This window comes from Uloborus diversus, chromosome 4 (genome assembly GCF_026930045.1).
Source record: "Uloborus diversus isolate 005 chromosome 4, Udiv.v.3.1, whole genome shotgun sequence".
Lineage (NCBI taxonomy): Eukaryota > Metazoa > Arthropoda > Arachnida > Araneae > Uloboridae > Uloborus > Uloborus diversus.
Window position 1 is genome coordinate 57,636,155 of NC_072734.1, and position 15,556 is coordinate 57,651,710.

The 15,556-nt window shown below is 35.2% G+C and overlaps 1 protein-coding gene across 1 annotated transcript in view; it reads left to right on the plus strand.

Moving 5' to 3' along the window:
• LOC129221622 (transcription initiation factor IIB-like) overlaps positions 1-10,055 on the plus strand; it is a 38,713-nt gene extending 28,658 nt beyond the window's left edge. The window contains exons 7-10 of the mRNA XM_054856146.1: positions 2-111; positions 5,711-5,805; positions 5,973-6,049; positions 7,703-10,055. Of these exons, the coding sequence (XP_054712121.1) occupies positions 2-111; positions 5,711-5,805; positions 5,973-6,049; positions 7,703-7,836 (416 nt within the window). The 3' untranslated portion in view covers positions 7,837-10,055. The remainder of the gene's footprint in view (position 1; positions 112-5,710; positions 5,806-5,972; positions 6,050-7,702) is intronic.
• The last annotated feature ends 5,501 nt before the right edge of the window (positions 10,056-15,556 follow it).

A 15,556-nucleotide genomic window follows, 5' to 3' on the forward strand; every position in this document is an offset into this window, starting at 1 on the left:
GAAATATGTGCTGTATCCAAAGTGTCTAAAAAAGAAATTGGGCGCTGTTTTAAGCTCATTTTGAAAGCCTTAGAGACAAGTGTAGATCTTATTACCACTGGGGATTTCATGGTGAGTTTAAATGGCCTTTCCTTAAGCTCTTTTAAATGTTTCATTTGAGGGAGCATAACTGTTTTCTCTTTTCTTTCTTGTGCAAATTAATTGAAACAAAATATTTTTTCTATTAATTTTCAAATCATTCCAAGTGTTCTTTGTCAATCAAACTAAATTTTGTAGAAATATTAACAGGATGAATAAATCCTTTTCCTGACCTCAATTTATACCAATCAGAGGGGTTCTGAGAGTGCAAATGCAGGAATTTCCATGCATGAAAACATAGAATGTATGCAGCTATTATCACGTCAGTTGAGATTTCACTGTCGTCAGCAAGGGATGTGACACCGCGAAAGCGTACAAAGGTTTTCTTTTTCAAAACCCCTACAGAGAGATTTTAAAGGTGTTTGGGGGTAGTATTGCAACTGTGAGCCGTATTATAAAACAAAATAGAGAAACAGGATCCATATTTCCTTAGCAGAGAGGGAAATGGGGCCGAAAATCCGAATTAACACCAAGAGACGACTCTTCTGTTTATGCAAAGTAAAAATGACCCTGGAAAGAATAGCACAGCATTGAAGAGATATTCAAAAGAGATTGGAATAAATATTAGCTCATCTACTGTTCAGAGGCGCATTTTTGCAGCCTGTCGATCAGCCAATCCGCCGATGAAGAAACAGCTTCTGACGCAACGAAGGAAGAAAAAGCACTACTTGTGGAAATGTTGCTCAAAATTGGAAACAATACCAAGAGTCTACTCTTTTCTACTTATACAAAGTAAAAAAGACCATTGAAAGGCTTGTGCAGCCAGGGCCGGATTTGGAAGTGTGGAGGCCTCAGGGCAACGAAGGAGTGGAGACCTATAATCAGGGTTCTAAATGATCATCATATTTTCGAAAATATCCGATACTTTGATATATATCTGAATATTTTGATATATATGGATTGGGAGAAAAAACGTAAAATTTGCTGACCCGTAAAAGTTGGGATATTTTGTAAACATTTTACTGTGGGGCCTACCCTCCCCTAAATCCGGCCCTGTGTGCAGCATTTAATAGAGATTTAAAAGAGAATGGAATAAATATTAGCTCATCTACTGCTTGGAGGCACCTTATTTGGCCTATGAAGAAACTGCTTCTAACCCAATGAATGAAGAAAAAGCTCTACTTTTGAGCGTTAAAAAAAATGGACTGCTGAGTATTGGAGGAAAGTACTATTTAGCGACGGAAGTTATTTCACTGTACTAGGCCAAAGAATTTAACACTTGCAGAGATCTCCAGGACATGAACCAATTTGTAAAACATCCTCAAAAGAATATGTTTTAGGGTTGTTTCGGTTACAATGGAGTTCGTTCTTTTCAGCCTGTTTAGGGTATGATGCATTCTAAGCAATATATTACCATTATCGGAAAAAGGGTTTTACCAGAGTAGAAAAATGATACCCAGATGGAATGGGAATTTCCAGCAGGATTTAGACCATTTTCATTCTTCCAAAATGGTGAGCAAATTCATGTCTAAGAACCAAATTAAGACAATGGAATGGCCGAGAACTTTCCTGATATCAAGCCAATTGAAAATCTTTGGGATATATGCAAGAATAATCTATTGCATATAGACTGTTCAACTATGGAGAGGCCAATAACTGCTCTAATTCATGTTTGGGACAAAGACTCAAATATTATAAATGATTGTAAAAAAAAGTAGATTATATGCCAAATTGTGTCCAAATGTTAGTACAAAGTCCTGGACATCATATTATGCACGAAAAACTTTTGATTTTGTATAAACTTAAATAAAATACAGTCATCCCTCGCTACTTCGCGCTTGGACTTTTGCGGCTTCACTACATCACGGTTTTTCTAGTTTTTGTTTTTCAAATATAGTAATTAGCCTTTTTTATGCGCTCGTGTAAACGTTTTTCTACAAAAGAATAACAAAGTATATGTCTTTTAAATAAGGTAAGCTTTTAAGTAAGGTTTAGTACGTGGAGGTATAAAATCGCCGAAGAAAGTGTTGGGAATCACTATCTCATTTTAACCGTTTAGCACTTACTGTAAAGAATAAATCACTGTATTATTACAAGGGGATAAATACATCTGTAAATGGTGTTCAACAATGTACTAGCTTTTTTAGTTTGATACGTAAATGCAGAGGAAGAACGGGGGCTCCTACGGTCACTAACAGGCAATTGATTCATCATCGAACAAGCTAAGGTGTTTTCATAGACTAGTAGTAGTGTGCAAGAACTGTGTGTGTGTAGTTTATTTCCCAATAATGAACAATGTGATATCTATTTCGTTTAACATATCTAATTTTCTCATATTTTGTGCAATATATTAAGTAATACAAATGCAATGGTGGCTAAGGATGCTGTTTTATGTCTAGGGGCTCTAACTACGATAAAAACTTATTTAAATTGCCATAAGCAAATTTTATGCACTCTAAATAGGAAAATATATACAGAATCCTACTTCGCGGAAATTCAGTTATTGCAGTAAAGTCTGGAACGAATTAACCGCGATAAACGAGGGTTGACTGTACCATTTGTTCTCAGTTTTCTCAATTTTTCGAGTTTGTTTCAATTAAGGGTGTATGTTCACAAAGGTGTATGACCAAGTTCCTCTGTGTCAGAGTCCTGGTATGAATAAACTTAACTCTGCTTTTTAAATTTTTGTTTTAGTATTCTGAAGCAGTCATACTTTTTTCCATATCCTATATGCATATAAGAAAACAATATTTTTACTGTGAACTTTGCAAATGTTAATATATTTGCATGTTTTAAAAGGTGTTAAATCCATTTTTACTCAGCATAGAGCTGTTTAGAGTCATTCCACCATCACGTGCGGGACAAAACTACGCTGAAATTTCATTAACGTTTCGTCATATCTCAGTATTTTAACAAAATAGGGGCAAGCAATTTTTTGATCTTTACATTTAATACAAAAATACTCCTGACACAATTATATTTTTATTAAATAATTTTGTTATTTAAAATAAAATTTATTTACATGCGTCACATGCGGGACATCCAAAGTCAACCTCTGGTAACTTGCTTCTGAATAAGCTAATATTTTTTCTGTATTAATACAGCAATGGCGAAACAAATAATAGATTTTGAGCACTATGGTTCCAAAGTAAAGGAAACATATCTCATTAGTTTAAAAATAATATTATTTAAACCGTTGAAAAATATATATATATATATGAGTCATTCCACATCAACTGGCTTAAATTTTCAAATCGTCCCCACTCGACCATCTCCAAATTGGATGAAATTTTATAGAGGTTTGGAGATGCCTTTGAAATTAGCCTATGCCAATTTTCAGTTTCCGAGACCTAAATCCTGAGGATCTAGAATCTCCCCAAAAAAATGACCCAAAATGGTGGATGAACTTTTTGTGACAAATTGCAATCTTTAGCCAAAGTTTGCAGAAAAACTTAACACCCTGCAAAACTTAAACTTAATTTTAAATGAAGGTAGTAACCTGGAATTTTCTTAAAAAAACGACCTGGAAATCTTCGAAATGTAGGGGAATTTTTATTCACCACAAGTGTATGAACCGTGATGATAGACATGAAATACACCTCCAGCTCCCTTAAGAGGTTTTCCACCTCCAGCTCAGTCACTCCTATGCCAGGCTGATGAGTGCTAATTAGCACGAAACTGCAGTCCTTGGCTGGAATTGACTGCTGGCGGTGTATTTCATGTATTTCTGCCTTAGCCCTGACTATAGGTTGGTAACTTACTGAATATACCTGCCTTGCCTTCAATATTCGAGTTGAACCGAACGATTGTTTCAGTCACTCGTCTGGTCAGTGCAAATTCTGTATTAGCTACCAGTTTGTTTGGCACTCTAGGCTTCCTTTAAGAGGTTTTCCACCTCGAGCTCAGTCGCTCCTATGCCGAGCTGATGAGTGCTAATTAGCACGAAACTGCAGTCCTTGGCTGGAATTGACTGTGCTGGCGGTGTATTTCATGTATTTCTGCCTTAGAGCTGGCTAAAGGTCGGTAACTTACTGAATATACCTGATGATAAAGTTGTAATTCAAATTATGTTGATGCAAACTTGAACTTTAAAAAAAGCAAAATAAATTGATCTCTTCTTTTAACATTTAAAATTTACAATGTTATTTCCATTGTAAATTTATATCTTTTGTCTGTAAATTTCATTGTTTACTATTCAAATCTCGTACAGATTTTAGACAGTTGCAGACTTCAGACAGTTATTTTGAGAGAATTCGTTGCAAAATAACTTTTTGTAATTATATTTAGACCTTTTTGTTTTCAAAAAAATGTATGCAATCTGTTCCTCTAATAAATCCTTAATTTTCATTTGTTTTTGGTATTGATTACTTTTATTATGAAGATAGGTTCTGCACATATCTTTGCCAATCAAAATCTTATATTTTCTGCTTAAAACTGTAATTATAATTTTTAAAAAAAGTACTAATGTGTGTATAATTCAATCATTTATTTATGTAAAACAAAAGTGAAGAATCTTGAAAAAAGTAAAATTATTTTTCCTTCATAAAATAACAAATATAAGTGAATAATTAAAAATCGGTCCCCTCTTCGGATGATCATAAACAGTAATGATGTTTGTTTATGTCACTTGACTTAACATCATAAAAATTCTGAACCCTTCAATGACATTAAACTGCCAGCTCTCCATGTTCATTCAATAGACTTCCAAATTTTTCTGTCATCTCCCCAATTCCTTAGTTAAGTAAATATCTCCCGAGTTTTCGTTTAAACAACCAAATTCCCCAAAAATAGTATTTTTAGTTAATAGAATTTCGGGAGGGGGCGGGGGAATATCTACACACTGAAACTGACTGTCAGAAAAAAAAAAAGCTTTTCATACACGACATTGAAAATTATATATGTCTTTTGAAACATGTTTATTTATTTAATTTTTTTCTTTTTAGCACTTTTATTTCCCAAAAATTGCGGTAAAATGGTCTAGATTTTTCTCTTAATTTCAACTTTTCTAAACATATATTTACCTGTTGTAAGTATTGTTTATTATCCGTTAAACTTATGCCTATTTTAAGACTTTTTATTTATTTTTTACCTTTTTTTTATTTTTTTTAAACATCAAAAAAATAAAAGTAAAAATCTGAATTTTCTCATTTTGGGCTCAATTTTTGAAATCCCTACTTATATTTTGAAAATGCTTTTTACTCCAACTTTTGTTGCTAAATTAATTCTATAATTTTAAACATTAATCTGCCCAAGAGTCACTGTATTACAATTTTTTTTTTAAATCCCAAAGCAATTTTTAGAATTCAAGATTCAAATTACAAGTATGATTATCACAATCTGTAATTAAATGTGTGCAGTTTTGACTGTATAAAATATGAGCGTTTTAAGAAAAATAGTAACTTTCAGAGATTCTGATTTTTATTGTACTTTAAGTAGCTATAAAGTTGACCTTTACACCAACACGTCCAGTAGTTGCAAATTGGGTTGAACTGGTAAAGTAAGTCATTCTACTAAAATAAACAGTATGAACTTATGTGATTTAAAAAAAAAGATGTTGGGATTGTTTTACAAGTCTAATCTTACAATCTAAACTTTGTTTTTCTTCTTTTCTTACTCTGTGTTTATATTTTAGTCAAGGTTTTGCTCCAATCTGGGCTTGCCTACCAGCGTTCAGAAAGGAGCCACTTATATTGCTCGCAAAGCTGTCGAGCTGGATATTGTTCCTGGGTGAGTTTTACTCTGTTGCTCTATTAAAGGTCCTTTTTTTTTTTTTTTTTTTGCTTTGAATCACTTCTTTTTTATGTTTTTGTCTCTCAATCAGATACTGAACTCCTAATTTCTTGAAATAAAATTCAGGGTGATGAGTTTTCAATAATGTGCAATTTTTTTTCTAGACGAAGTCCGATATCCGTGGCAGCTGCAGCTATTTATATGGCCTCACAGGCATCAGAAGAGAAAAAGTCTCAAAAAGGTGATTTTTATTTATTATTGCTTTTTTTTTTTTTTTTTTGACATCTAAAGTGAGGTAAGTTATATAGTATAGTAAGCATACCTTCTGTTATGTATTGACAAATGCAGAATGTTTTGAGACAGTTTTCTAAACATTCATGCTATTAAATTAATTTTTGCTTTAGTTTAAAAATATATTTGTTGAAATTCATGTTTGACTGAAGTAGTTGAAAATTTGCATATTTTAATTTTGTAACAAAGGAGCATAACCCATTATCAAGATTACATACCATCAACATTAGATAACATATAATCTATTATAAATAGGGATTGGCGGTACCATAGATTCACTACTGTTACTGATACCACACATAACTTTCTCTTTGTTCTTTTAGATGAACTATTTGGGACACTTATTTTTAAACAGGTGTATCTTTGCTAGTGAAATAGCTACATTTTTGTGGGTGCCATTCTTCAGATTTATGTTTAATAAACTCTTTGCGGAAGTATAAAGTATTGTAGATAAAAATGAAGCTAAAAATAGTACCCCAAGCACTTGTAATGATTTTATTACAATTATCTGCTGTGTATTGCTCTTTTCCACGAAATTAATTTGACTTAATTTTTGTTGTTGTCAGGCCTGCCATTTTAAGGAAGAGCAATATTGCCGTGTGCAGGTAAAGTGCAGTAACTGCAAATTTTTCTTCCTCCCCCCCCCCCCATTTTTGTCACCTATTATCCATTAACTTTATTGTACAAGCTTGCTTTTAGCTGAAAAAAAGGCACAAAAAAAATCTCACTCATTCCAACATTTCCCTATTGTTAGTATTGAATCCAACACACATTTCTTCAAATATCTCAAAAACTCATTTCTGCAGGTACTGGTTTACCTGCCCATAGCAAAACAGGCTTTAGGCTTTGAAATTTTTTATGGATGTACACGTACAGTGAAATCCCGTTACAATGAACTCCAAAGGACCAATGATTTTTTTTGTTGTAACGGAATAGCCTTCTTTATTTTTACAAAAGTGTTGATTTTCAAATCTACAAATTAAGTATGCAACATTTACCTTTACTCACAATCTTAAATATAATTATACACATTGTTTTTTCTTAAAAAACAAACAGGAAAGTATTGAACACGGACATTTTATTCATTGGTTGTCTTCTCAGAAAGTGTTATTTTCTTTTCTACGAAAAATCTATTCCCATAGGACATTATAAAAGATTCTAATTTATGAATCACTTTACTGACCATAAGAGAAAAGCTGAAATCCTCCTGAACCCCTTGCAAATTCGCTGGGTACCTTACTTTTGGCACGTAAAAATAGACTGCACTTGGCTAGACACTGGCTTTTGGTGTCTCACTTCATCTTACTTTTCACGTTACCACTTGTAAAAGTCTTTTTTTAATGTCCAAGAAGAACAATAACTAAAAGATGTTCAAACTGACGTTAAAAAACATTTTGTTGTAACAAATATTTGAAATTCAGTAAATAAAGAATTTTTATACTTTAATCTTAAGGTTTTAAAATGGGACCAAATATTTTGTTCGTTGTAACGGGATTTCACTCTATGTATTTTAATTTATATTGAATATATACCTTTTGACTTTTCCTGGAATTTTTTTTTAATGTCGCTCCGGGTTGTGATGTTATTCAATTTTCAATTTTAGAAATTGGAGATATTGCTGGAGTAGCCGATGTCACCATAAGGCAGTCTTACAAACTCATGTATCCGAGGGCACAAGAACTTTTCCCCGAAGACTTCAAATTTTTTACGTCAATTGAGAATTTGCCCCAGCTGTGAAATATGTTATCTACCACCCAAATTTTTAATCTGGGTCAGAACTGTGGAAAGTGGAAACTTTTCATTTTCTGAAAGAACTATGCAAAATATTGCTGGACTTCAGTATTAGGGAAATCAGAGGGCATTTCCTCACTGTTCAGTAATTTCTATCTATGCATTAAAAGTGTAAAGTAACTACTTTAAAGTAGATGATAATGTGTTCACATACATGCACATTTTTTTGGATAAGGTTTTTATTATTCTTTCCATTAAAATTGCTAAGTCATTGAAGTGACAAGTATTGCTGTAAAACTTGTGAGTAGTATTTTTATGATACATAGTAAGATGGAGAACAGTTGTAAATATTTTTTGATAAAGTTGTTCAATTTTGAATGAAATAAACTTAAATTTCAATTTCATGAGTTATAATAATCTAGATATTACATACAGCAATTTTCTCAATTTTTTTTTACAAATTTGTACACATAAAATATTTGTTATGGAGAAACGTAAAATGCCATTGTGATGCGTGAAATAATTTTTAGATCATATTAATAAAAAACTAGTGTTCAAAAAAAAAAAAATACAGACATGTTTCAAGGTTAATAAGAACCCTTTTTTAAATGAGAAAAAGAAAAAGCAAGTGAAGGTTGCAACATTCGTTATTAGCTTTTTGTTTTGACAGCCATAAGCTCACATTTTTTTGTATTAAAAAAATCATTCCTTGGAACTCTGAAACAGGACGACATTTTTTTGCAAGTTTCCTTTCACTTTTTCGCAGGAAGCTTTTTATTCATTAAGATTTCGTTTTTTCTTTCTTCAGTGAGTATTTGCTTTATATGTATAAGGTAACTGATAAACTCTGGTGAATGCTCATTTCTGTGAGAAAATGTCATCTTAAATGAGAGCCGTGTGCAAGTTAGGTGTTTCACCTGCACAAAGAAACAAGTTCTGTGTGTGAAAATTATTAAATCATTTATTTTTTAGTGCAAAAATCTATTTTATTTATTTTTAACAAGCATAGAAAGATTTTGATCTTTTGCTGATGCAAACAGAGTTTTCAACCAAAGCAATTAGAGTCTATTTTATGGCATATACCAATAAAGAATTTATGAAGTTGATTGGTACGTTTGAAAACAGTATAAGGCGTTTATGTCTACCTGATAGAATCAAAAACTAGAGTTACCCTGCAAATGAATTAATTATTTGCCAAAATATTGGAAGCTTTTACGTTAAGCATGTGTGTAAGATGCTTCATGTTATCTTAATATTTTATGATAAACTGAGAAATAAATTTAAAAAAAAAAAAAAAAACGCAACTTGCTCTACTTTCTCTCCTTTTGTTCAAAATGTTGCACATAATATACATGTGAGGCAGTGAGAAGCAAAGGGATGCAAGAGGACTATTTTAATTTTCGAGTAAAACGCGTTTGAAGATCAGATCCTAGGTAGGCTTTCATTAAAATTTTTTCTAAATCATGCTGTACAGCAGCACCTACCAGGGATACTAGTACAATCTCTAGCCCCAAGACAGAGGAGAGGTTCACTTACCATTTGTACTGGTTACCTCCAAATTTTTAATTTTGCCACTTGCATCCCTTTGCTTCTCTCATTACCTCATGTTTAAAATAAAGTATTCATATGTTAAATATATTTGCATATTGTTTGACCTTTTTTCAAAAATGAGCTGAAATATTTTCTTCCATTGCTTTCATGCAGGTTAATGCATTTTTTTCTTCACTTTTTGTGTAATGAATTGTAATACTGAAAAGAAAATGGTCTATTATATCATTAACATTCATATGTTTATCACTTGTTAAATATCAGATCAGTGCCTTTTCATTGTATAAATTATTAAAAGTATTTGTAGATGCAAGTCACTGAGGGATGATTATTCCTTTACATACTTGATAACAATTTTTGAACAGTTTTCTTAATGACATAACCTGTTCTGTGAAGCAGTTTTAGAGTCAATTTTGAATTATATTTATTATTTTGCGCATTTTTTTTTAAATGTATGTAACTAATGTTCCTTTTCATGAAATATAGACTATTTGGATAAATAGGTATGAAAATGCCAATGCAAATGAAAGTACAAATAAAGTCAGGTAAAACAAATTGCCCTTTTGACGATATACTTTTGTATCACTATGTAACTTTAAGACACAAGAAAATTTGTTCATCTTGCGCTTCTGTGTTTTTTATTATTTTTTAAAAAAAATTTCTTTGATTTAAATAAAGCAAACCAGTGAAACATTTCTGATATTACTTGGAATTTTTGATTGATGACAGCAAGGGTGCCAATAGGGGGGGGGGTGAGGCAAGTGGGGGGCCTTTGAAATTAGAACTTCCTTGCTTTTAATGCTTTTTTCTTTGCAAAAATGTAAAAACAGTTCTCCAGCAATTAATGAATAAGTTATTAGAAATGTCAAATTTTAATAACTCTAATCTTTACTAAAATCGGTTTCTTCAGGGAAAATATCCGACCCCCCCCCCCCCCCATAAAAATTTTGCATATGGGCGCCCTTGATTGACAGATCATGTTGTTCCAGTAATTTAATTATTGAAAATGAAAACATTTATTGCTCAGACTAGGGATGCGCCGGTTCCCCCGAGAAAAATTAAGCATCTGCTGAGTCGAACATCTTAAGTCCAATTCTGTACCAAATGCTATCCCATACCCTGTGATCAAAAGCAATGAAATAAAGAGACCCCAAATGTAAACATTGTTAATGATTATCGTCAATTATTACGGTGGCTAACAGCACAGGGATCCCTTGTAGAGCCTCATTATAGCATAGGCGAAGCAGAAATTGTATGGAGGTTCCCAATTTATAAGGCCCCTAAAGCAGCCTCTTGATTCATTTTATTTATTTATTTAATTAATGGATTTCTTTTTCTGGGGGGAGGGGGAATGTTAAAATTCATCAACAATGAAATGTTTTCCAAGTTACAATCGCGAATACCTCTTGCACCCTTGTCATTTGGGGTACAAATGAAAAGAAAGAAGGGGGGGGGGGGAACCTGGCTTACTGCAAATTTAATATAATGCATAAAACATTTCTAAAACAAGTGGATCGTTTCCTATTTTCTGGGAAAAAAAAATCTGAAACGGCATGGTCAAAAATATGAGGTGCGTTCCTTTTTTTTCTAAATTTTGATTTATTTTCTCTCTTAAAAAACAATCTTAAAAAGGTTCAGTCGCTGTTTTCATTTTTGCTGCTGACATCACTAGTGAACAAGTTACCAGAACAAAATTTCAGAACATAGCCAAAATTTGCCAAATTGGTCAAAGTTTTAAAATTTATATTTCTGCAATATTATGGCAGATTATCTTTACTATTAATAAAACTAAAAGTCTGTTTGGATGTCTGTGATGCGCATAGCGCCTAGACCCTAGACCGTTCGGCCAATTTTCATGAAATTTGGTGCTAAGTTAGTTTGTAGCATGGGGTGTGCACCGCAAAGCGATTTTTTGAAAATTCGATTTTGTTCTTTTTCTATTCCAATTTTTTATGACAACTTTACCAAGCAAATTATCACAAAGTGGAAGAGTTAAATTATGAACTTATCATAATGTGGAACTGTAACATTGTCAAGCAAATGAACATAGCAAATTGGCGAGAAATTCGTCATCCATTATTTGTAAATATACAGGTGAACCAAATGACCTTTTAATTTTCAACTATGGGCAAAGCAGTGCATGTACCACTAGTTGTGTTATAAAGAGAGGATTTTTGTTATACACTGCTCAACATTGAAAATGCAACACCAAGAAGGATTGGTCCAGAAAGGATGAAATTTGCCAAAAAGACAGAGACGGAAAGGAGCAATAAGTGATCTTTATGTCCAAGCGATATTCAGATTACAGAGCAGGAACCATGTCAACTCAGTAGGATGTACTCACCAAGAACGACAATGCTCAAAGAAACACATTTAGGTACAGAGTCAATAAGAGTACGGACGGTGTCCTGAGGGATTGCGCTCCATTCCCTGTAAACCATTTGCCAAAGTTCGTCCTCTGAACGAGGCAGGGACAGAGTTGGCAAACACTATCCAATTACATCCCACACGTGTTTGATTGATTACAGATCAGGAGAGTACGGTCACCACGAAAGCAGTTCTACACTTTGTAGTGCATGTTGGGACAGAGCCCGAGCACTGTAAGGTCAGGTGTTTTCCTGCTCAAAAATTGTATTGGGCACGCCCTGAAGGTAAGGAATTGCCACTGGCCGTAGCACATTCTGCACATATTGTTCAACCGTCATAGTGTCCTGAGTTAGAACTAGAGGTGAGGTGGTATCATACGCAATAGCACCCTAAACCAAGATGGCCCATTGTCGACCAATGGGCGCTCCACAGTTGCTGTCCAATTAGACCTGTCTTCACATTGACACCACATTCATATGCTACGACTATACTGGGGGAAAAAAAGCGTGACTTATTTGACAACACAATGTTCTGCTATTCCGTCATTCAAGTCGCTCTAGCATAGCACCATTCCAAGCATTGATGTCTGTGCTATGGGGTCAATGGCAATCTTCTTAACAGACACTATGAATGCAGGCCATTTGCAACCACTCAGCAAAAAATGGATCTGGTCAATCGTCCAGGGTGTCTTACACTTGCATCACAATAAAGGTACACGTTACTTGTGGGGTTGCCACTGCTTGACGTCACTTTGGCTGCATGTGCACCTCTCAAACTTTCCATTCCCTTGCTCCAACCATCTTCGCCAGAGCAGATGCACTGTGGATGGATCCATGTTGGTATCAACTGCAATTTCACGTAAGGACCAACCTACCCCCGGGGCCGTCGCCAGGTACATTCATTTGGGGGGGGGGGGGTGTTGAAACTGATTTTACCGACTGACTCCTAACATTTTGCTGTCCTGACATACATACGTACACACATTATATATACAGGTATCAAAATAATGGAAGCACTTGAGATTTAAAAAGAATTATTTATTAGTATGGTGTAGGACCACCTTTGGCACGTAATGCAGTTTGAATTCGCCGAGAAATCGATCACACAAGTGTCGAATATTGTTCAGCGGAATTTTGTACCATTCTTCACAAGTGTTACTAAAGTGGATATTGTGAAAGCTCTGGGGGAGGATATCGAGTCCGAATCGATTGCTCTAAAATAGACCATAACCAGTTCAATTATGTTAAGGTCAAGTAGCAGTACTGGCCAAGGAACAAGTTTAACTTCATCCTCGTGTTCATCAAACCATGATTGGACAAGCCCCCATTGGCTTAAACTACTTTTTTGAGCCATGGGCAGAGTTATTATTTTTCCCCTCTAGTTTTTAAGCAAAGGATTTTTTTTTCATTGTTTGCCAAATGACCTACACTGGTGTGCAAAAATTAAAGACGAACTCGAAAAATTAGCATATCAGCTGAACGAAGAGGCAGAGCAGACAGAAAGATCAATCAGGAGATTAAGTAAGGTGATGTACGGTACCTTATGCGCAGATATGCAGGCAGACGTAATGGGGGAGTGTCTGAGTAGTATAAAGCATGTTGTCGGTGTAAGATTAGTATTTCTGTCAAAGAGATTGCACGCCGTATAGCAGTTAAAATCATATCGAGTTGCTGCTTCAGCGAGAAATGGCGAATAATCAATCTGTTAGACGACATCTGGATGCTTTTACCCAAGGTCGAATCATTATGAAGTTGGAGGAAGGCCGCAGTGTGGCTGCAGAGATCGGAATTGCTCACAGCATCGTTTCACGACTTTGGAGACAATTTCAAACTACAAGAACAGCTATCTGGGGGTTCAGTAGTGGTCGTCCACGAGGAACCACACCCGCAGATGACTGGTATATTGTCTTACAGGCCAGAAGAAACAGGCGGCAGACAGCTAGAGAAATCGCTAGACAAACGACACAGGCGACTGGACGACCGATATCGCGTTTTACCGTGGCCAGAAGACTGCACGGTGGTGGTCTGTTTGCATGACGCCCTATACAGTGTGTGTACCTCTAACGCCTACCCATTGGAGAAGGCGTTCTCTGTGGTGCCAGGAACACCGGAATTGGAGAGACAATGAATGGGGACGAGTACTCTTTACAGATGAGAGCAGATTCATTCTGAGTAGCGATTCTCATCGCATACTCATCTGGAGAGAGCGGGGGAAGCCGCAATCATCCCTCGAACATCATTGAAAGGGATAGGTATGGAGGTTGCGGTGTTCTCTTTTGGGGAGGCATCATGCTTGGTAGTCGTACAGACCTTCACATCTTCGACGCAAGTTCAGTCAATGGGACCCGTTATTGTAACGAGATTCTTCTTCCATATGTGCGTCTTTTTAGAGGCGCTATGGGTCCGCAGTTCCTTTTCATAAACGACAATGCACCATGTCATCGCACAGTAGCTGTCGAACAGCTCTTAGAGAGTGAGGATATTGAACGTATGGATTGGCCGGCACAATCTCCGGATCTCAATCCCATCGAGCATGTATGAAATTTTCTAGGCAGACGCTTGGCAGCTCGTTCCTTACCACCAGTAACGATTCGGGAGCTTCGATTGGCCCTGCAAGACGAATGGGCAGCAATGTCTCAACAACTCATTGACACCCTCATTCTCAGCATTTGCAGACACTGTGAAACCTGCCCAGCAGTCTGGGGAGATCATATCCCCTACTAAAGACCGGATGTTTCTTGCTGGACACCCATCACAGGGATGTTTCGGCCTTCAGTGGCATTGCGCTCCATGCTACTTTTTCAATAAAGCTTCTTTTTATCCCTCTGATTTCTCTTTTAGTTAGTGTTGCTTACATTACACATGTCCTTACGTATTGGGGATCTTACTGTATTAGATATGTTGATTTGGAAAGCTATTGTACAAAGTTATATTGAAAAAACCGTCTCGTCCTTAATTTTTGCACACCAGTGTATACCTCATTTTCAAACAATACTAAAATGTAATTCGTATATTAATCAATGCAATTGTTTTGAATTATATGCAAAAGTTATATCCTTTCTCCAACCACCAATTAGTAATTTCTACCTATTTTATCTGTTCTTAAACGGCCCACAGCGGTACAATCTGAAGCCCAAAAGAGGCCCATGTACATGATCCTAAAGTGATGATGAACCTCTTTCCCACAATATAAGCATGTAGCCCTAGTTCACTAAATTTTGGTAGTAAACTAGGGTTACGTGCTCAGAAAAATCGGTGTTTTCGAGAAAAAGCGGAAATATTGCTGCATTTTTAAAACTTATCTTAAAGTGAAATTTACTTTTAATCCTTTAACTGGCGTTCACATGAACGACCGACCAGCCATGTAATAGACGGGTCGAAATAGAGCAGTGGCGCAACCAGAAAGCCCCCCCCCCCCCCATAAAGCTAAATATAATGTTTTTCAAAGCTATTTTTTATTATTGATGAGAAGAAAAGAACACATCTTTGGAAAAGTGATTTTTAGAAATGAATAGTTCTGTTAGGGAAAATCTTAATTTCTTTTAAAATAAACTAGTCGACCCGTGCGGAACTCCGCACTGCACTTCGAATCGTTTCATAAGGCATTTCGCTCTTTAAAAATTTCAAAGAAAGAATATTATGAAGAAAAACCGAAAAAAGTAAGCACACAAGAGAAGGCATGTAATTTAAAGACATCAGTAACAAAACCTCGTTAAATACAACGTTGTGATAATTTGATCATCGTTCCCCTTTGGGTTGTACGTATTTTCAATGCAAATATAAATATCATTAAAAGTGGCTGAGTGACACGT